General features: G+C 35.5%; 1 protein-coding gene across 1 annotated transcript; it reads left to right on the top strand.

Annotated features, from left to right (window-relative positions):
* Positions 1 to 1,913: 1,913 nt before the first annotated feature.
* LOC135155550 (uncharacterized) lies at positions 1,914 to 21,160 on the top strand. Its single transcript, XM_064105016.1, has 5 exons — positions 1,914 to 2,016; positions 14,764 to 14,886; positions 18,878 to 19,216; positions 19,457 to 19,978; positions 20,800 to 21,160. The coding sequence occupies exons 1-5, from the start codon at positions 1,914 to 1,916 to the stop codon at positions 20,844 to 20,846; spliced, it is 1,134 nt and encodes a 377-aa protein (XP_063961086.1). The 3' UTR covers positions 20,847 to 21,160.
* Positions 21,161 to 22,132: the final 972 nt, after the last annotated feature.

Raw genomic sequence — 22,132 nt, forward strand, 5'->3', positions numbered from 1 at the left:
CGTCTCAAACTTGAAAATTCTATTTTCAGAAATTTAGCTTTTTTACCACATATCGGAGACTTGGATATACTAATGTATGTTGTCACATTTTCAACCCAGAAAATGGAAATAGGCCTTAATAAAATGCAAAATTATCTATTATCTTGTTGGTAGAATTGACTACAATCCCTTTATTCTTCAATTTAAAGTCGGTTGATATAGTTTTTCAAAGAATTAAGACTTTTGGCCAAAATTTGTAGGTTTTTGGTAAAAAAATTGCACATGCACTGTCATTGATCAGATTTATTATGAATATCAGTAATAAATGCACAATCTCAACATTCGATATGAAAGAGGATGTATCAACGAGAATATTGGCAGGCTTCCTGCCACCATAAGTATCTTCATGTGCTTCAGATAAAAGGAAAATATGCTGAATGTATTGAGCGATTTTGCGCTAAAGTGAGGCCAAAAAGCAACCTCAGTGTGGCAGTCACACCCATGAAAACGATAGCAAAGTGATTAATGGTATGTCATTCAAATAATACAATAGCTTTGATCAGCCTCTCGCATCGATTGTGTTGGTATGACGAACACACCTAATGTACGGTATAGAATGTGCATGGTAATAGAAATGTATCTGATTCAGAAGGATGCAAAGACAAAAAAGGTGTTTCTGTTACATCATAAAGAAATTCATTTAATGAAGTCTCTTGGAAAGATTTATAAGATACACTTGCACTGCAGGTAATAGAGATGAAGTTTTGATACATCAATACATAACTCAAAGGAATATGTCGAAGCTACCCCCACTTTATCTGTATTTTGAACCTATGGCCTGTATTCCTAAATCAGGTTTATCTTCGAACACAAATAGTGTCATATGAAAGATAAATACATTTTCTACAAGTTGATATTATTCATAGGTGATGAAAAGGTAATTCGGCTGAGATCTTAATAAGAAAAATGCATTTTTAAATTGTTTCCCCAAAAAAAAAAAATTGCAAAATACTTGATTTACTATACAGTATATCTAAGGAAAATAAAGGAATTGCCTTGAAACTTTCTAAAAAACTTTCCTAATATACAATTATTAAGGAATTTAGTTTTTTTTAATGCATTTTAGAGACTTGAATGCACTATATTGTCATTATCTTTACAACCCTTTTTCTCCATATTGATAAGTTTTTCTGACCTACACCTTTTTAATCCTGGAGTTGTATACTGAATAAATTTATTTTGATGTTCTGAAAACTTGAATATTGTTCCTTGGCCGCCACCTTGACGGCCATCTTGGATTCTGACGAAAAACTCTTAACATAACTTTTCAATTCGACATCATAGGAAAACAAATTACAAATGTTTTGAGGGTATTCTGAGTATGAGAAATTAATTGAGCGGGTTATCTTCCTTTTCTTATGATTTAAATTAATCAATTCTGATACATTAAAGTGCCAAAAATGACAAAAACCTCTGTCTATTGACCAATGTAAAGAAGGGGAATGTCTTTTTGGTACATTGAGATGTGTATGGTTGTGTTATTAATCTATTTACTATTTTCAAAAGTAGAAAATGTGGTGACGAATCAGTACCGCGGAAAAGGCCTCCTGTAAATTGCATTTTACAACTTGCAACAATTAACTGATATCATGTCAAAACGTAAGCTCTATGGTTTTTTAGGGAGGACTTAGCCAAACTTTGACAGACAGGCAGTCAATCTTAGAAGTCATTGGCAGGCTCATGTGCTAGATTTGGGCGTTCTTTTTGAGCTAAAACTTTGTGCCAATGTGATCTTGAAAGATATATTCCTGATCCAGAAGTTATAAACTTTGGACTGGAAAAGCATTTTTGCTTGCTGCAAAATTCAGGAGAATTTTATTCTCTTTGAGAAAAAAAACCACGGAATTTTCTTGGTTGCCATCCGGGCAACCATGATGGCAGTTTTGGTTGCCAACGTCAGCCGGGCAACCGCTAATTTCGAGCCCTGCTTTGGAGTGGGGGTGGTGGATGGATTTGTGGATGGTGGATTTCCCTCACGTGTGATCTGTTCCTTCTCAAGATTCCTCCGTTTGGCTTTGATACTTCATAAGACCTGGGTTCCTCACAGACTTTGGATGCTTTAGCTGGTATCCAAGTGTGGTATCTTGGATGTATAACTCTCACTGGCTGTCCTACACGCAGATGTGGTAGATCAGAACTTGCATGTCGATAATGCACTTCCTTCATCTTGTCTTGCCTATTTAAGAGAAAATCAGTGGTAGTAGAATCTCTCGAGAAATAGTGACTTAATAATGTGGTTCTATATGGCATGAATGGGTCTACCTAATAACATTTCTGCTAGTGATCTCAAGTTACTTTCGACTGGTGTTGCTATCAGGTTCATCATTGCTAGTTGACTGTCTTGGCCAGTCTGAGAACATTTTGTCAACAGATTATTGGCTGTACGAACCATCCTCTGAGCTAATCCGTTTGATCTTGGATAGTTTGGAGAAGAAGTAATGTGCTTGATATTCCACTTCTTTTCTTCTGCTGCCTTGCTTGATGTTTCTGGCATGTTTCACACTGCTTTATCAACTGGTCGATGTCCTCGTTGATGTTTGACAAGAACACTGTCTCACGAGCAAGTCGTCTGGTACTTTCGATTCCCATGTGTCCTAGGTGAAGCTGTCCAAGGATATCATTCCCCAGTGACTTCGGTACGATGACTTGACTTCCCATGATCTGTGATAATCCATTGTTATCTCTATACGACCAATACTGCCTAAGGGATTTCGGTAACTCTGGGATTGTTTCAGGCCAACCCTGAGTAACTATCTGCCATAATGATCTGGGAATTGGATCATTAGCTGTTTCTCTCTGAAGTTATGTCCTCTTGTGTTGTCCGAAGAGTAATAAGTCGATCGCATATGCGAATCTTTATCCTCAGAGCAGATGGATATAACTATGACACCTAACGGTACATCGCATGCTTCCTTGGGATAAGGAAGTCGACTCAACGTATCGGAAAGAATCATGTCGTTTCCAGGTCGAAAATTGACTTGACATCTGTTTCCTTGGACTTTGATAAGCGATCGCTGTATAGATGCGGTGGTGCACTTGTAAGAGTTTTTTTTCTATATAATTTCCAGTGGTCTGTGATTGGTTATGACTGTGAATTCCTTCCCGAACAAATATTATAGAAGCGTTTGATACCAAACATTAGGACTAAGATTTCCCTCTATGTTTGAGTAGTTGGACTGTGCAGTGGAAAGACTTTGGATGCAAACGCAGATGCATCTATCTCGACAGTTCTCTCTCTCTCTCTCTGGGTCATAGAATTGTAGACATGCATCTGATGATACTGCACATTTCAGGCTGTTCAAGGAATGTTCATGATCATCGTCCCAGATGAACGGTACTTCCTTGTGGAAAAGTTATCGAAGTGGTGCTGACTTTTCCAAGAAATTGGGAATGTATGCTGCTAGGTATTTGAACAATATTAGGCATTTCTGAACATCCTCTTTGTCCTTGGGTAATAGTACTTGAGTAATGTGTTGGCTTCTACCTTGCTAGGATCTGGGTAGATATCTGATTTAGTGCACTTGGAGCTAAAGAAGTTGATAGCTTCTTTCTTGATTATGCACTTGGAGCTGTTGAACACTAAGCCTTCTTGCTTTGCTGTCTCCATGAATAAGTACAGATTCTTGTCGTGTCCCTCCACGTCATCTTGATCTTGTCCTTAAATTAGTGTGCTGCACTTGCGTGGTGCGTCTATGGTAGGTTTAGCGACGTCCTTGACCTGAAGCGTCGCTTTTCCTTTGAAACTACCAATAGTATCGAAGTGCTCTGGAAATGCTTGTTCGAGATCCTTATCACTTGTGATAGGTGTTTGTTTAGGGTTAGGTGTAGGTGTGTCATAATTGTGCATTGAGTGAATTGTGAAAATTCCAAGGTCAGTGCAACCTAATAACCCAAGGTTATCTGAAACCTTGACATCTGGTACATAGAATATCTGTGTTGACCATTTTTGGACTGTAACATTTTATGTATAGTGTACCTATATTACATTTAATTGGAATCTCATCATAAGGTTCAAGTTTTACTGGTGTTTGTTTTACTAATGATTCCCACTGTGAACTTTACATTTCCTTGGCGTACGTACTATGATAGCGTTAGTACTTGCACTTGAGTCAACTCTTAGGTAGAGCTTATGTTGACCGACTCTGTGGACATATGTCAATGTTAGCAAATGCTACTGTGCCTTCTGAATTTACAACTGTGTGTGGCCCATTTGTGTGTATTGTGTCAAATTATGCAAACCCAGAAGGAAAAACCAGTTCCACTGGACCAGTTAGACCAGTAGAATTTTAACTGGTAACTCTGGAAATTGGAACATCGGTTTACTGGTCTAACTGGTCATACTGGTCCAGTTAAAATTGTACTGGTCCAGTTAAAAATTAAACTGGTCTTGAATTACTGGAATTTTATACTGGTCTTGTTTCTGGTGGTTGTTACTGGTCTTCATACTGGTATCCAATTCAAGCTGGTCTTTACTGGTATTTTCTACTGGTCTGACTGGTCCTCGAACTGGTCGAACTGGTCTTCGTACTGGTCTTACTGGATCAATTTATTACATGCATTTGGTTTGTTATATACCATGGTCAGTGAAATGTGATGGAAAAGATGGTTAGTAAATTAATCTTTCTGCTGTTATTTTAAATGCGATATATGAAATTACACATTTTCATTGTGAATTAGCTCACACACTTTTTTAGAAAGTTTTTAAACAACAAAGAGTGCTATTGCAAGGATATTCCATTCTAAATCCTGATTTTTCTGTTAAAAATAGGAAATATGCAAATGAGGTAAACCATGTGATCAGCATCATCAGAATTACTGGTATTACTGGTCTTGACCAGTTCAATTTCAAACAATGCATTACTTTAGACCAGTTGACTATATGACGGGAATATATCTTGCTTTGATCTTAATCATAACTAAAGCCAAAAGGAAATAATTATTCTAATGATAATGTTAATACTTGATAAGTATGATAATATTAATAATAATTACAATATCAATAACAATGATAACAGTATTAAGAATGATAACAATGATCATAATAATAATAATAATGATAATGATAATTATAAGAATGATGATAACAATGATAAATGATAACGATAATAACTTTCTCTGAATTGCAAGATTCATTTTCCATAATTCGTCAAATGATCTAACTTGAAATAAAGTCATTTATTGGACCAGTAACACCAGTTTGATGAAAAACAATTAAACTGGTATTACTACTTTGCTTCAACTGGAATGCAATTGTTTGAACTGGTCTCCAGTTGATTCTTACTGGTCCAGTTAAAAATCAACTGGTCCAGTAAACATATACTGAAAACCAGTAAAAATCTACTGGAAACCATTTATTGGACCAGTAACACCAGTTTGATGAAAAACAATTTAACTGGTATTACTACTTTGTTTCAACTGGAATGCAATTGTTGGAACTGGTCTCCAGTTGATTTTTACTGGTCCAGTTAAAAATCAACTGGCCCAGTAAAAATATACTGGAAACCAGTAAAAATCTACTGGAAACCATTTATTGGACCAGTAACACCAGTTTGATGAAAAACAATTTAACTGGTATTACTACTTTGTTTCAACTGGAATGCAATTGTTGGAACTGGTCTCCAGTTGATTTTACTGGTCCAGTTAAAAATCAACTGGCCCAGTAAAAATATACTGGAAACCAGTAAAATTATACTGGAAACCAGTAAAAATTCTTACTGGTCTTACTGGTTTTTCCTTCTGGGAAGTTGGATAGCCTGCCTTTAGACTGATAATGATCATGATCTGTGATAGTATCGTGTGCTGTGTTCATTTCGCTGATCGGTTAGTTCTTTCTAGACCTTTTGCTAGTGATCGTGATTTCTTTTGTTTTGGTAAACGATCATCATATACCATGTCAGATATTCGGTCATCTGAACTACAATATGGTTTTCAACTGTGATCATTTTTTTTGATTGACGACAGAATTACCAATGACCTCTCACTGTGGAGAGCCAATTCCATTAATATTGACCCCCAAATGGTTCATAGTTGTCCGAGAATGATGATTGAGGTTTTTTCCTTCATTATGAAAGCAAAAGGAACAGAGTTGTAAACATAAGAGATATACAATAAACAGAATTTTCAAATTTTGGCTCTTCATAAATTTAGAAAAGAGTTAGACGGTGTTGGAAAATAAACCTGATTTTGGAATACAGGCCATAGATTCAAAATACAGATAAGGTGGGGGTAGCTTTGACATGTTCCTTTCAGTTGTGTATTGATGTGTCAGAACTTCATCTCTATTACCTGCACTGCTAGTGTATCTAATACCTGTTTCCAAGAAACTTCATTAAATAAATTTCTTCATGATGTAACAGAAACACCTTTTTTGTCTTTGCATCCTTCCGAATCAGATACATTTCTATTACCATGCACATTCTATACCTTACATTACGATGTGTTAGTCATACCAACACAATCGATGCGAGAGGCTGATCAAAACTATTGTATTATTTGAATGGCATACCATTAATCAATTTGCTATCGTTTTCATGGGTGTGACTGCCACACTGAGGTTGCTTTTTGGCTTCACTTTAGCGCAAAATCGGTTGATACATTCAGCATAATTTTCTTCTATCTGTAGCAAATGAAGATATTTATGGTGGCAGGAAGGCTGCCAATATTTTCGTTTATACATACTCTTTCATGTCGAATGTTGAGATTGTGCATTTATTACTGATATTCATAATAAATCTGATCAATAACAGTGCATGTGCAAATTTTTTACCAAAAACATACAAATTTTGGCCAAAAGTCTTAATTCTTTTAAAAACTATATCAACCGACTTTAAATTAAAGAATAAAGGGATTGTAGTAAATTCTACCAACAAAATTATAGATAATTTCGCATTTTATTAAGGCCTATTTCCATTTTCTGGGTTGAAAATGTGACAACATACATTAGTATATCCAAGTCTCCGATATGCAGTAAGAAAGCTAAATTTCTGAAAATTGAATTTTCAAGTATGAGACGTTATAAGGTTGTAAAGAAAATGATATCAATTTGGAATTTTGTCCACTTAATAGTTGTATATTAGGAAAGTTTTCGAGAATTTTCGAGGCAATCCTCTTATTTTCTTTAGATTTATGGTAAATCATGTATTTCACAAATTTTCTATTTTTTTTGGAAAAAAAATATCAACATTTCACTTTTCTTATTAAAATCTCAGCCGAATTACATTTTCATCACCCATGAATAGTGTTATCTTGTAGAAAATGTATTTATCTTTCATATGACACTAATTTTGTGGCAAATGAATGTTTGTGTCGGAATTATGTACGAAAATCCAAATCCCATGAATATGGCGGCCATCTTGAATTTGCACCCCATGGGACAATATTTCGTTTTGGGAACATCAAAATTCATTCACTAGACATCTTAAGGATTACAAAAATATAGGTTTAAAAATATATCAATAGGGTGCATGGGAACTCTATCTCCCTACCAGACTAAATGTTGATTTGAATCAATAGAGAAAAATCAGACAAGCATAATGCTGAAAATTTCATCAAAATCGGATGTAAAATAAGAAAATTATGACATTTTAAAGTTTCGCCTATTTTCACAAAATAGTTATACGCACAATTAAGTCACATGCAAATGAGAGAATCGATGATGTCCCTCACGCACTATTTTTTCTGTTTTTTATTGTTCGAATTATACATTATTTCAATTTTGTAGATTTGACAATAAGGACCAATTTGACTGAACCATAAAATATTAATCAATGGTAATTCAACATGTTCAGGGAAAAATAAAACTTTGTTTCACAGGACAATGAAGAGAAAATAAGAATATTTCATATTTCATATAATAATATACAAAAGAAATAGTGAGTGAGTGATGTCATCACTTCCCTCATTTGCATACCGACCGGGATGTGCAAACTGTTTTGTGAAATAAAGCGAAACTTTAAAATGTCATAACTTTCTTATTTTACATCTGGTTTTGATGAAATTTTTAGTGTTATGCTTGTATGATTTTTCTCTTTTTTTCAAATCAAGTTTTTGTTGGGGTGGACTTGTCCTTTAAGGGAGAGATAAGACAAAGAAGGGAAAATTAACAGAAAAGAAAAAGCGAAGTTGTAGAGACGAGAGACGGATGAGAAAACCAAGTAAATTTTTAAATTATCATTGATTGATTTTATTCCTTTCACAGGGTGCGACATAAGCGCTTGCCCGATTGCCCGGGGCAAGTAAAAGTTAGAGTCGGGCAAGTGTTTTGAAGCAAAGACAAAAACTGCTTGCCCGAATCGGGCAAGCAAAATTCTCCTATGGAAATTATATTTTAGAAAGATTCCCCATATTTCACCATCAAAATATAGAAAAGAAAAAGAGAAAATAAAAGCAATATCATTAATTTCTTCTTTCAAAAAAGTTAATAATTCGAATTGCAAAATTTGCGCCATTTTCTGCAATAAACACACAGCTCAGAGACGTACACACACACACAGAATCAATGGCAGTCTAGCATACCTAGCTAGCTAGCGCCTAGTCCACGCAGCCGATGCATGTAGTAAAGTTTCTACGGTGTACGGTGCTGCACGAACGAAGTTTGCTCTGGAAGAAATCTCCTACAGAACTGTCAAAATTCACATTTCTCACCAATGAAAATTCTTGTAATGTCCATATTTCCTAAAAATTGGGGTAGCTCTGTCATTTGTAAGCAGTAAAAGGAGAAATTTTCACTTCTGTTATGCTTAAAAAAGATCGGGTTTCGAATGATCGTCTGTATCGCACACACTGAAATACATTGTTTGACAGTCCCACATATGCATTTGTGTGTATGTTGATAAACGTGGTTTCTTTCGTAACTATTTTTTTAGCTAAGGAAATTGATAAATTTTCTTCTTTATTTATGACTGGGTAGTTTTAGCTTTCTTCCTCTCTATTTTCTTTCTTTCTGCCTATCTTTCCTTCTTTTGAATCTCTCTTTATTTCTTTAAATTTCCTTCCCTTTTCTTTTGTTCATTTTTTTCTGTTACTATAGGCCTATAGCTGTCTTTCAATCTTTTTGCCATTCTTTTCTTTCTATCTTTTTTTCTTCCTTCCATCCAACCTTTGTTTACCTCTTTCTTTAATCCTTCCTTCCTTTTCCCCTTCCTTTCATTCTTTCTTACTGTCTTCCTTCCGTCCATCCATTCTTTACCTTTTCTTCCTGTCTTTTTTTCTTTCTTACTTTCTTCATCCCTTTCATTCTTTCTTTTCTTTTATTTCTTTCCTTCGTTTCTTTTTGTCTTTCATTCTTTCTTTCTCTTTCCTTTCTTTTTTCTTTCTTTATTTCTGTCTTTCATTCTTTTGATCTTTCTTTTTTCCATCCATCCTTTCTTTTCTTCCTTATTTTTTCTTTCTGCCTTCCTTCATTCCTTCCTTCATTTCTTTCTGTCTTTCGTTGTATCTTTCTTTTCTTTTTTTCTTTTTTTTCCTTCCTTCCATCTATCCTTATACCTTTTCTTTCTTCCTATCTTCCTTCTTTCCTTTCTCTCGTTTTCTTTCTTTCCCTTTTCCTTCCTTTCTGTTTACCTTTTTTCTTTCTTGTTTTCCTTTATTCATTCCTTTCTCTTCCTCTAATTTTTTTTCTATTTTTTTTCTTTCTTTTTTCTTTCCATCGTCCTTTCCCTTCTTTCTTCCTTTCTCTCTTTCTTTCCATCTTTCTCTTCCCCGCAGCCATTCTCTCTCTCTCTCTTTATTTATTTTTTTCTTTTCTTTCTTAAGTACTTCCTTATTTCTTCGTCCTTTCTGTCTTTCTTCTTACTTTTTTTTCTTTCATTCTCTCCCCCTCTCTCCATTTTTTTTTCTTTGGTTATTTTCAGTGATTTCCCCTTTTTTTATTGTGTGTCCTAGTCCCCTCCAAAATATATGGAAAATATATGAGATTAGGAAATTAATTAAAGAGCATATTTACCATTTATTTTGTCATGATGTTCAAGATAAAAATCATTTAAAAAAAAGAAATACAACTACAAGGTACATTAGTAGTCTAACTGGGCGTTGTGGCGTGCGCCTGTAATCCAAGCTATGCGGGGAAGTTACAAATTGATGCAGAGGTTCGAGCCCTGGTCACGTCTTTCGGATGGTGACGTTAAAGGTAGGTCCCAGACGTAAATAATCATATCTGATTGATACACGTCTAACAAAACTCAAATACACACACACACACACACACACACACAGTCATGTTGAAAAATTTATTTTTAAAGCCGTCAATGGTATGGTATGTAAAACTATAAGGCTATAACTTGTTTTGAAGCAATAAAACTTTGTTTAGAAAATTTTTTTCGGGCAAGTGAAATCTATATTCGGGCAAGTATTTTCCAACTTTTTGAAAATTTACTTGCCCGACTGGTGCTTCAAAAAAGTTATGTAGCACCCTGCTTCCATCATAAAAAACACCATATAAGTAATTCTTGCCAAAGATTAACGGAGAACCAAAATATAGAAAGAATGAAACAAGTGAAGCTAATAAAATCAGGAGATTGGGATATAACTTCAATGAAAAGGAGAATGAATGAGAGAGGGAAATGAAACCTAGACAAGGAGAGGAGAATGAAGACAAGATAGAAAAATACAGGTAAAGTTGGAAGGGGGAGAGATTTTGAGATAAAAAGATACAAAGAAAGTATAGATGAGAAAAATAAAAGATAATAAGAGAGAATGTGAAAAGATTTAAGTAGAGATAATGAGAAATCAATAAAGAAAGAGGTTGAATGAGGATGGGAGAGAGATGAAGGAGAATACTTTGAGAGAATGGATATAAAGAGAGTAATAGGATCCGATCATGAGCAACGTTTCATCATGGGCCTACTATACTGTGACAGATGTCCATGGTTTCATGAAATCATCATTTTCACCATTTGTTTTAAGCTACTGAAATTCTTGTATCTTTTTGACTCGCAACAAATTTATCAATGAAAACTACTGAGTGTTTCATGAAACACTTCCTAAGATATTAAATATGAAACTTATGCGGAGGAGGAGTAAAATGAATCTCCACATGGAGAATATTTGAAACCTGCATCGCCCCAAAAGTATCAAAACAAGGTACTATTTTTAAGAACACAGGCGTCAACGTCTCCCGGGGGGGGGGGGGGAGATATATCACCCACATATTTCGGAAAGGGAAAATGGCATGTGCAATTATCCCCCCCCCCCCACTTTCAAGACAGGAACGGTATTCTCAATCCTCAAATGATAAATTAATACGTTTGTTAATGCTCGGATTAATCTTCAAATCTTCATCGTCAAAGTGCTTAAGATTGGCCCCTTGGCCTAGTTTTGCATTTTCCAAAGGTAAAATTTCTCTCGCGCGAGAGAAATTTTAGTCAGTGTAAATTTCTTGTAAAAATAGATTGAGCGCGCTCAATCTATTTTTACAAGAATTTTACAATGACGAATCCGGTTATATCCGCTGCATCATGAGAGTAAGGTTATAAGTCTATTTGTGAATTGAATGATTTCAATTACTTTTAAATGTGTTTATAACTTTGATCATAAACCAATCAAAACATTCTTTAAATACACTGGCGGGGGAAGGGTGGGGTGTCGTATACTGGTTTTGGTGGAAGCGTGGGATATATTTGCACAAAAATATAGACCTACCCTACACTGGCGCACAGATGGGGGGGGGGGGCTTATAAGGACCAAGAAAAAAAGAGAAAAAGAAAGAGAGAATGGATGAATATTATATTATTTTCTGAAAATTATATTAAAATCTATCAGAAAATATGATTTTTGTAATAAAAATGTCGACATTTTGCCCTATGCGCCATATTTCGCCCCCAATGTTTGTAAACATTTCTTTCTTTTTATACTTCAAGTTAAGTGTATGATGAGTTACTGATGACATTGATCAAATCAGTACCGTTAATGAAACGCTTAAGCATGTTATAATAGGAGAGCTATATTTCCCACATATTTCTTTACATTTTATATATTTTTATAGGATATTTTTAATCACATTAGTTAACGCAACAATCTATTACATATTTCGAATATGAATTTTGTTCAAAATCTTGAATGTTTTGCATCATTTCCCAATATATTCTTAAAGATTATTCAAAATATTTCCTTTCTACAATCTCTACCTTTTCATTTTCATAATTGTCACTGTATGTTAAGGCATGGACCTACTAGGTGAACTAGATCCTCTTGAAAATAATGCCCTTTGATCACATTAATGATGGCACGCTTACAACACATGCACGTGCCAATGAGCACGCGAATGACGCGCGAACCTTCATAAAAAAAAGGATAAGAAAAAACAATCATATGCGATTGGGATGGCCATATAGCACATTGTTGCGTATGACTACATTCGTCCGCCATTTTTCTCTGCATTGGTCTCCTTTGTCTCTATATCACATCAGCCACGAGATGCTCTCACAATACTCAGGACTATTCTTCAGAATAGTAATTTTGGTTGGCATTCAGTTCCAATTTTCACCACACTCCATAAGTTGATAAAGTTAAAACCATGGTGATTGTGCATCCCATTCTCTTGGTGATAATATCGGCGATTATTTCAGGTAAAGTTTTTATCGTGTCTCTTTGATTCGTTTCTGTTATAGTTACCTTTCTCTTATTTATTTCATCTAGTACACCCTGGAGCAAGATGTATTTTGCTAATCTAAAAAGTGCCCTACCTATATGACATACAAGAAAGCTATAAAGCATTAATTAAGGGATATAATTAAAAGAAACCAATTTTAGACCTAACATGAATCAATGGAGGCAAGTACGATCACACGTACAGTCGTTATTATAGTGATTAGCTACTACTTCTACTGCGGGAAACGAAATCCATCCGATTCCATCACAGCGAAGGGTATTTCGGACATGGCTAAAAAAAAAAAAACAGGTAAAATTGTCAATAGGAGTGTATATTTCCAATTAATGTTCTGAAAACAATTATAAGTAAATTGAAAAACAAATAAATCCACTGATATTGCCATTTAAATGATGTTGCCATTATATATTTATTCTTTATTCGACGGCAAAAGTAAACAAACCATTCAGGTGCAATAAATTGCACAGGTGGATTTTTAAAAGACAAATCTGATACTTTTTTTAATCTGTGAATCGAAAAGACATTCAAAAAGACGAAAATTTGTAGATCTGTAAAAAATAATAAGTACAAGTTCAAAAATCTACAACACAATTTAATAGGTTTTTCCTTTTAGATAATGTGTGCAAATGAAAACACTTTATCAGTTATAGATGGATATTGTCATTGTTGTGGAATTCATGGCATACCGCAGGGGTGGGCCGGGGATATGAGGGAAATCAAATTGGGCCTGTTTTTTTTGCACATGAACTACAATTCAAATGGCGGGGTATATCTACCGCCATAGGGCTTGCGACGCATACTTGTCATTGTACTTTGAAACGACGGAGCTATACTGTTCGTCTCAGAAAAAACGAAACCGAGATTTATCAATGAATTATCATAACTTAATCACAAAAAATAGACAAAATACCTACCAATGTAAAGCTTAGAATCTCCTCTTTCATCGGAAATTACTTTAGATTATTTCTCATTCACGCATGAGTGAGCAAAAACAATTTGAAAAGGGGATACCAAAAAGTCACTTGGCGGGCCGTATCTGGGTTTTAAAAAGGAAACCACATTTTTAAAAAGTTCAATATCTGCTCTTTAATTTGATACCTCAATAACAGATAATGGTCAAGAATTAACAAAGTTCTGGTTATTTGAAATAAGGCTTTAATTTCAATAATTTCATAAAATTTCATAAAATGTAAAATACAGGCTAGCGTTCAAACTCACTCGACACTCAGTTTTGTTGACGATCAGCCATGCATTAAGTCTTTTGTTAACCATGCGATAGCTTCTGTGGAGAACCGGTGAAAACACGTTTATTTCATGAAATTATGGAAATACAAGCATTGTTTCGAGGGAACATAACTTTTTTACTTGTTGACCATTTTTTGTGATTAAGGTATCAAATAAAAGAGTAGATATTGAACTTTTTAGGCATGTGATTTTCTGTTTGAAATTCAGATACCCCCCCGCCAAATGAGTTTTTGGTATCCTTTCTTCAAATTGTTTTTTGCTCACTCATGCGTGAATGAGGAATAATCTAAGTAATATCAGATGAAAGAAGAGATTCTAAGCTTTACATTGGTAGGTCATTTGTCTATTGTATTTGTGATTAAGTTATGATAAATCATCGCTTAATCTCGGTTTCGTTTTTTCTTGGACGCACTGTATAGCATGGCTAGAGAGTAGTCCTAAACAAAATTGCTAGTTTATCTTATTTAGCAGTAAGACGGAGATTGTAACGTCGACCTTTTTAAAATTCCCATTCGTTCCACCTTTTAGTGGTTTCTTTACCACACACACAAAAAAGAAAAAATGTTTTCTGAAGTTGCCTTTCCAAATTGAACCCTGTTCAAATAACTCCTCATCATGACGTTTATCTTTACAATCAACTAATTTTGTTTCAATTGATATTTCAATGTAAATGATGATGATGCAAACTACAATAAAATGATTCAACAAAAGTTTCTTTATTCACCTGCAAATCAAAGGCCTCCATATTATCAGGATCAATAGTAATGAAACGATCGGATAGTCCTTTTTTTACGACCTTCGTTTGGGCCAAATGTCAAGAATTTGTTTGTAAATTAGTTGCTTAAATTATTATTTTGTTTTAATCTAATATGCAGTTGATGCCTCCATTGTTGGCACAAAACCATCTGTTCAACTTCTTAATGGCTCCAGTGCTATCCTACCCGGAGGAGATACTCTTGTCGACCTGGACATGTACTTTCATATCGGTAGCCGGTGTGGTAAGGGCGTTGACGAAGGGCGTTTCAACATCAGTGATGACTTTTCTCTGTTGATCGAGCCTGTCATGTATGGTGGCCCTGAAGGGACATCGCAAATATAGACCAAATCGGGAATATTCACGACGAAATTGGCGACAAAATTCACGACATCGTGAATTTCGTCGCGAATTATTCACGAAGAAATTCACGACGTCGTGAATTTCGTCGCCAATTTCGTCGTGAATTTGTTTTGCTTGCCTGGGCGGTTTGCGGGTTGAAACCAATTCGTCTGCTGCTAATTCCTCCACTGCAGGGTCGATCTACATTCATTTAGTCTAATGCAATTCTGTCCATTAACTTTTCGCCTAACAACCATATGGTCCAATAACCATTTGGTCCAGTCATCAGTTCGTCTAATCACCAGTTCGTCTATGACCATTTCGTCTCATAACTAGTTGGTCTAATATCAATTTTATTTTCCTTAATTTCGCCCAATTAACACTTAGTTCAAGTAGACCAAATGGCATATGGAATAAATGGCAATTGGACCAACTTGGTTATTAGACAAAATGGCAGTTAGACCATGTGGATAGTGGACGAACTGATGGTAGACCAAAATGATAGCAGTCGAGTTGGCATTAGACCAATTGACAATAAACCATTGAAACGACAGAACGATGTCCACTGCTATCCATATGCATAGGCGGATCCAGGGGGAGGGGCCGAGGGGCCCACCCCCTCCCCCTATTGGCGGAGCAAAAAAAGGAAAAAAGGGAAGAAAGAATTAAAAAAAAGGAGGGAAAAGAGATGAGAAAAAGTCATGAAGACGTTATATATTCTAAAAATCAAATAATGCGAGCGTAATGTGCGAGCTGATTTTTTTTTACATTTCTACATAAAGAATGGAAAATTTTTATCAATTTTTGTAATCGTGAACAGAATAGCTATATAACTAAACAATTGATGCGAGTGCGAAGCGCGAGCGGAAAAAAAATCGAGATTTAGACCTAAATACGGGACACTCTATTCATGTTTTGTAAATTTGGAAAAGAATGAGTAATTCCTACATTAATGATGCAAGCACAAAGTTCGAGCAGAAAATTGTTTATATTGTGATCTGAAACTGGATAATGATTTAAATAGAGAACAAGTGGAATATCTGAATAAACATGCGCGCGCGTGTTTCATATTTAGACCTAGAATCTAGGCATTCTAAATACATCTTTTATCATGAAAATCAAAGCGAGCGCGAAGCGCGAGCTTAAACTATTTGATATTCCGATCTGAAAAAAAGAGTCAATTTCAGCTCTATATTTCAAGCACTTTGTAAGAAAATTGTAAAGTGGATATGGATCGCACAGAGCTGAATTTTTTCATTATAATTACTTTGAGTTTTGACATAGGACCGGTTCATCCTTAGGACATGTAGGACATGTCATCATATAAAAATAATGAATGTCTTCCTATTCCTCTTGCTAAGCGCGAGATGAAACATTAGGGACAATTCAATTATTAAATTGATATCTTATTCATTAATGCCTAATGAGGGCGTGAAGTCTGATGAATTATGGCCTGAAAAATGGAAATTTCAAGCACTTTTGTAATTATAAATAGGATGCATCAGTTGATATATTTTAACAATTAATGCGAGCGCAAATTGCGAGCCTAAATCTTTGCATTGTCATGAAAAGGGGATTGTATAATCAATATTGAGACATACGATCAAAATGCGAGCGTGTAGCGCTAGCTGATACGTTTTGACAATCAGACCTGAAAAGGGATATTTTTAAAACTTTATGGAATACACGAAAATAATAGGTACCTGATAAATCGAAATTTGCGGGCAAGGCAGCGCAAGCGGAAATGTTAATATTCAGACCATAAAACTGTCATATTTACAGAGCACTTTTTAAAAATCAATTTGTAAATCACGCAAAATAATGAAAGTTTGATTCTCGAGATGAAATATGTTTTCTATATTGACTTCCAAACTTGATATTTAAACTCCATATTGAACAAGATATGAAAATCACCTAACAGGCAATGTGAGCGCGAAGTGCGAGCGAAAATTTTATATAGTGACATGAAATATTCTTTTTATTTCCATGTCTTCCCCTCATCTTACTTTATCCACTCATCTCCTCTTCTTCTTTTTTTCTACTCTCTTTTCCCTCCCTTTTTTTCTTTCTTTCCTTGTTTCCTTTTTTTTTTGCTCCGCCAATAGGGGGGGCGGTCCCCTCGGCCCCCTCCCCCCTGGATCTGCCTATGCATATATGGATAGCAGTGGACATCGTTCTGTCGTTTCAATGTTTTTTTTCAATTGGTCTAATGCCAACTCGTCTGCTTTCATTTGGTCTACCATCAGTTCGTCCACTATCCACATGGTCTAACTGCCATTTTGTCTAATAACCAAGTTGGTCCAATTGCCATTTATTCCATATGCCATTTGGTCTAATTGAACTAAATGTTAATTGGGCGAAATTAAGGAAAATAAAATTGATATTAGACCAACTAGTTGTGAGACGAAATGGTCATAGACGAACTGGTGATTATAGACGAAGTGATGACTGGACCAAATGGTTATTGGACCATATGGTTGTTAGGCGAAAAGTTAATGGACAGAATTGCATTAGACTAAATGAATGTAGATCGACCCTGCAGTGGAGGAATTAGCAGCAGACGAATTGGTTTCAACCCGCATACCGCCCAGGCAAGCAAAACAAATTCACGACGAAATTCACGACGTCGCCATTTTCGTCGTGAATATTTAAATTGACGACGAAATTGGCGACGTCGTGAATTTCGTCGTGAATATTCGCGATTTGGTCTATTTGCGATGTCCCTTCAGGGCCACCATAGTCATGATGCAAGATGGTGGTCGGTACTCCTGTACTCTGTCTGATATAGCATCGGGAATTTCATATAAGAATTACACTGATGCCACTGTAAATGGTGAGTTCTTTCTTACCATTCAGAACAATATTTTTTTCGTTTGGTTATTTAGAGTTGGTGTAAGATGGATTTTGAGGGCTAGAGTCCAAGTGACGCATATTAAGGTAATACATAGTAGCTTTAGAGATTCGAGTCTATACAAAAGACGAGTTGGGAGAGGTCAATGGCCTATCTAAACTCTTAAAAGAATTTTAACAAAATTTTAACCAACCCTGGGCAACATACTGTTTACACAACTATTGGTTAGAATCTGCCAAAATTGGGTAATAAAAACCAATATTTTGGGGGTAATGAATTTGCTTAATTGGATAATAATTGCCGTAAATATATATATTTTTACCAACATACATTACCCAACACAGTGGAGAGTATGTTGCCCAACATTTTAAGTGTATACCTATCTATAGATAGATATCTACTGCGATTGTATATCCGATTCTCATGGTGATGATATCAGCGATTATTTCAGGTAAGTTTTGATCGTTTCTCTTTGTATTCTCTTCTCTGTATTAGTGACTTTTCTCTTATTTATTTCATATAGTACAACACCGGCCTTGAGCAAGATGTATTTTGCTAATCTCCGAAGTGCCCAAGAATGAAAACTTACTAGTATATGACCCAAGAAAGCAATAATGTATTAATTAAGGGAGAGAATTAAAATAAACAAATTTTCAGACCTAATATGAATCAATGAAGGCAAGTATGATCACACATTCGCACATGATTTCGTCATTACTGTAGCGATTAGTTACTACTGCGGAAACGAATTCCATCACAGCGAGGGCCGTATTTTGGACATGGCTCTGAAAAAAAACCAGGTAAAATTATCAATAGGAGTGTATATTTCTAACTTAATTTACTGAACACAAAAATTGTAAGTGCATTGAAAAACAACAAACTAATCCCCTGATAATGGCAATTAAATGATAATGGTAATTAAATTGGAATCAGTAGTAATAAAACGATCGGACATCCCTTTTCACGACCTTCGTTTGGGCCAAGTGTCAATAATTTGTAAATTAGTTGCTAAAATTATTATTTGTTTTAATCAAATATACAGTTGATGGTCCCACTGTTGGCACAACACCATCTGTTCTACTTATTAACGGCTCCAGTGCTATCCTACCTTGTCAGTACCATCATGATGTATATGAGATATACTGGGTGCAGCAGAATGGCCACGAACCGAGAGGGGACACTCTTGTCCACTTGGACATTTACTTTGACACTGGTAAACGGAGTGGTAAGGGAGTTGACGAAGGGCGTTTCAACACCAGTGATGACTTTTCTCTTTTAATCGAGCCTGTCATAATACAAGATTATGGTCGATATTCCTGTATCGTCTCTGATATAGCATCGGGAAATTCATATCAGAATTACACTGATGTCACTGTATATGGTGAGTTTTGTTTTCCAATCCAGAACAATTTTTTTCGTCTAGTTTATTTAGATTGTTTGTAAGATGGAAATTTTAGGGCTTGGGTCCAAGTGACGCCTATTACGGTAATTTTGACACAGAGGTTCGAGCCTATACAAAAGACGAGTTAGGGAAGGTCCATGGCCTATTATATCTATCTATCTATCTCTCCCAGTAAATCTATCAATATCATTTCCCGTATCTTATCTATTCCGCCTGCAGTTTATGCCAACACCACAAGCACGAATTTCGTCACCATCAAGCAATGCGAAGACTTGACCAATCTCAACCAATCCACGGTTTTTCAAGAAATACCATGCATCAACCCTATCACCGACAACCAGACCGTTTTCCAACTGAACTGCTTGGTGTACGTGGCGATGCCGGAGATTTCTCTCTCTTGGACTACCAACGGAACCAACGTCGGGACGTACCTGACGTTTACGATCGAAGATCGAGAAGACGGGACGTTAGACCAAATTCTGACGATGACAGGGTCTGTGAATGAGACTAAGAATGGTACTGTCTTTACCTGTGTGGCTGAAGGATTGTCTGTTGGTGGACTTGCAAACAGTTCAGTTATATTCTTCAAGACTGAACATCAATCAGAAGTTCCAAGTCATGAGCCGACAGGCTCTACAAATCTACTTGCACTAAAAATCGCCCTACCGATTGCGGTAGGATTTGCAGCAACCGTTATTGTGGGATTTTTCGTCTGGAGAAATCTGAGGCATAAAATACAGGGTATGTGTATTCCAGCTTGTGTAAAAATTCTTCTGTATCGACTGGACAATGGTGATATAAATAAAAGAATTGAAGACGGATATGAGCTATTTTAATACAGAAAACATTTTATTAGATACATACATCTTACACATCTTCACACTGGCGGATCCCTTTTGAGAGCCATAATCAAAATTTGTAATGTAAATAATGATAACAATAATATTAATGATAATCATGATAACAATGGTCAAAGTTTTTGTATAACGCATAACACATAACAAGGAGAGGAAGAGAAGTGTTCGTGGGTTCATTTTGTTAAGGCTAGGTACAATTTGAATAAGTATGTTTTAAAAGCTGTTTTGAATTTGTTTACTGAATCGATTGTTTTCAGGGAATTTGGGAGTTTGTTCATAAAACAGAGGCTGCCTGAGCAAATGAACGTTTGCCATATGATTTTATTGATGTTGTACTTGATATTGTTAATATACCATTTTAGCCCAAATGTGCCCCCCCCCCTTGAAAGTGAGGATCTTTTTATTTTGCTTGTAAAATTTTCATCGGAAAAATGTGACCCTCCCCTTGGAAAATCCTGGATCCGCCCCTGCATCTTCACACTTTATCGCCATGCTCAACAACGAGAAAAAGGGCTGAAGACAATTAAGATATCAATCGTCTAAAGTGTCATAAGTCTATTTAAACAACTGAAAATTACTTTTTCATCTACCCTAACTATCTGGCCTTTTATCAATAATATTAATTGCCATGTTTAGTTCAAAGACGAAACAGATTAATACTGTCATAAATCGACTTATATATTCTATTATCAATTGCTGTTGCAGATCAAAGAATACCCGACTCTGAAGAAGGTGAAGAACTCTGCGTATGAAGAGGGATGAAAGCAATATACAGGAAAATTTCTTAATTTCTTCACAAGCACAGAAGTTTTGAGAAAATGTTGAGTGTATATTGTCATTGCTCAATCATGTCTATTATAATGTATTTATAATCTCTTAGCTTAATCAAAATGTTTATACAATAAACCAGCTTTAACAAAATTAGCTTGAAATATTAACAATTATGTACACAATTTTATGGAGATAGTAATCTTGAAAAATAAACAGTTTGCACCTGTCGACAATTTTTATCAAATTGATATTTGACTCCATATTGTAAATACAGCTGCTCATTTCGTTCACTTTCAACCCTGTCAACTTTGCCTGTTGTTGTGTAGTGTTTTTTTTAAGGGGGTGGCAATCGTTACTTTGCACGGGCGTCCCGGGGGGGGGGGAGATATATCCCCCACATATTTCGGAAAGGGAAAATGGCTTGTACAATTATCTCCCCCACCCATCCACTTTTCAAGACAGAAACGGTATTCTCAATCATCAAATTATAAATTAATACTTTTGTTAATGCTCGGATTAATCTTCAAATCTTCATCGTCAAATTGCTTATGATTGGCATTCTCAAAAGATAAAATTTCTCTCGCGCGGTGGCTCCGCTCGAGCGGAGCCACCGCGCGAGAGAAATTCTTGTAAGAATAGATTGAGCGCCCTCAATCTATTCTTACAAGAATTTTACAATGACGAATCCGTTTAGCTCATGGCAAAGATTATATCCGCTGCATCATGAGAGTATGGTTATAAGTCTATTTGTGAATCGGATGATTTCAATTACTTTTAAATGTGTTTATAACTTTGATCATAAACCAATCAAAACATTCTTTAAATACACTGGCGGGGGAAGGGTGGGGTATCGTATACTGGTTTTGGTGGAAGCGTGGGATATATTTGCACAAAAATATAGACCTACCCTACACTGGCGCACAGAGGGGGGGGGGGGGTTATTAGGACCAAGAAGAAAAAAAGTAAAGGAAAGAGAGAATGGATAGATATTGTATTTTTTCCGAAAATTATATTAAAATCTATCAGAAAATGTGATTTTTTTTAAAATAAAAATGTCGAAATTTTGCCCTATGCGCCATATTTCGGCCCCTATTTTTTAATTTTTTTTTTTATACTTCAAGTTAAGTGTATGATGAGTTACTGATGACAGTGATCAAATCAATACCGTTAATGAAACACTTAAGCATGTTATAATAGGACAGCAATATTTCCCACATGTTTCTTTACATTTTATTTATTTGTATAGGATATTTTCAATCACATTAGT

The sequence above is a fragment of the Lytechinus pictus genome, chromosome 9 (assembly GCF_037042905.1).
Source record: "Lytechinus pictus isolate F3 Inbred chromosome 9, Lp3.0, whole genome shotgun sequence".
Lineage (NCBI taxonomy): Eukaryota > Metazoa > Echinodermata > Echinoidea > Temnopleuroida > Toxopneustidae > Lytechinus > Lytechinus pictus.

Excerpts from the sequence above, each read along its gene's own strand:
- LOC135155550 (XM_064105016.1), top strand. The coding sequence starts at position 1,914 with ATGGCAGTTTTGGTTGCCAACGTCAGCCGGGCAACCGCTAATTTCGAG. Across the intron at positions 2,017-14,763 it reads GGATGGTGGATTTCCCTCAC|TTGATGCCTCCATTGTTGGC; the intron begins GTGTGATCTGTT and ends TCTAATATGCAG. Across the intron at positions 19,979-20,799 it reads TCTGAGGCATAAAATACAGG|ATCAAAGAATACCCGACTCT; the intron begins GTATGTGTATTC and ends TTGCTGTTGCAG.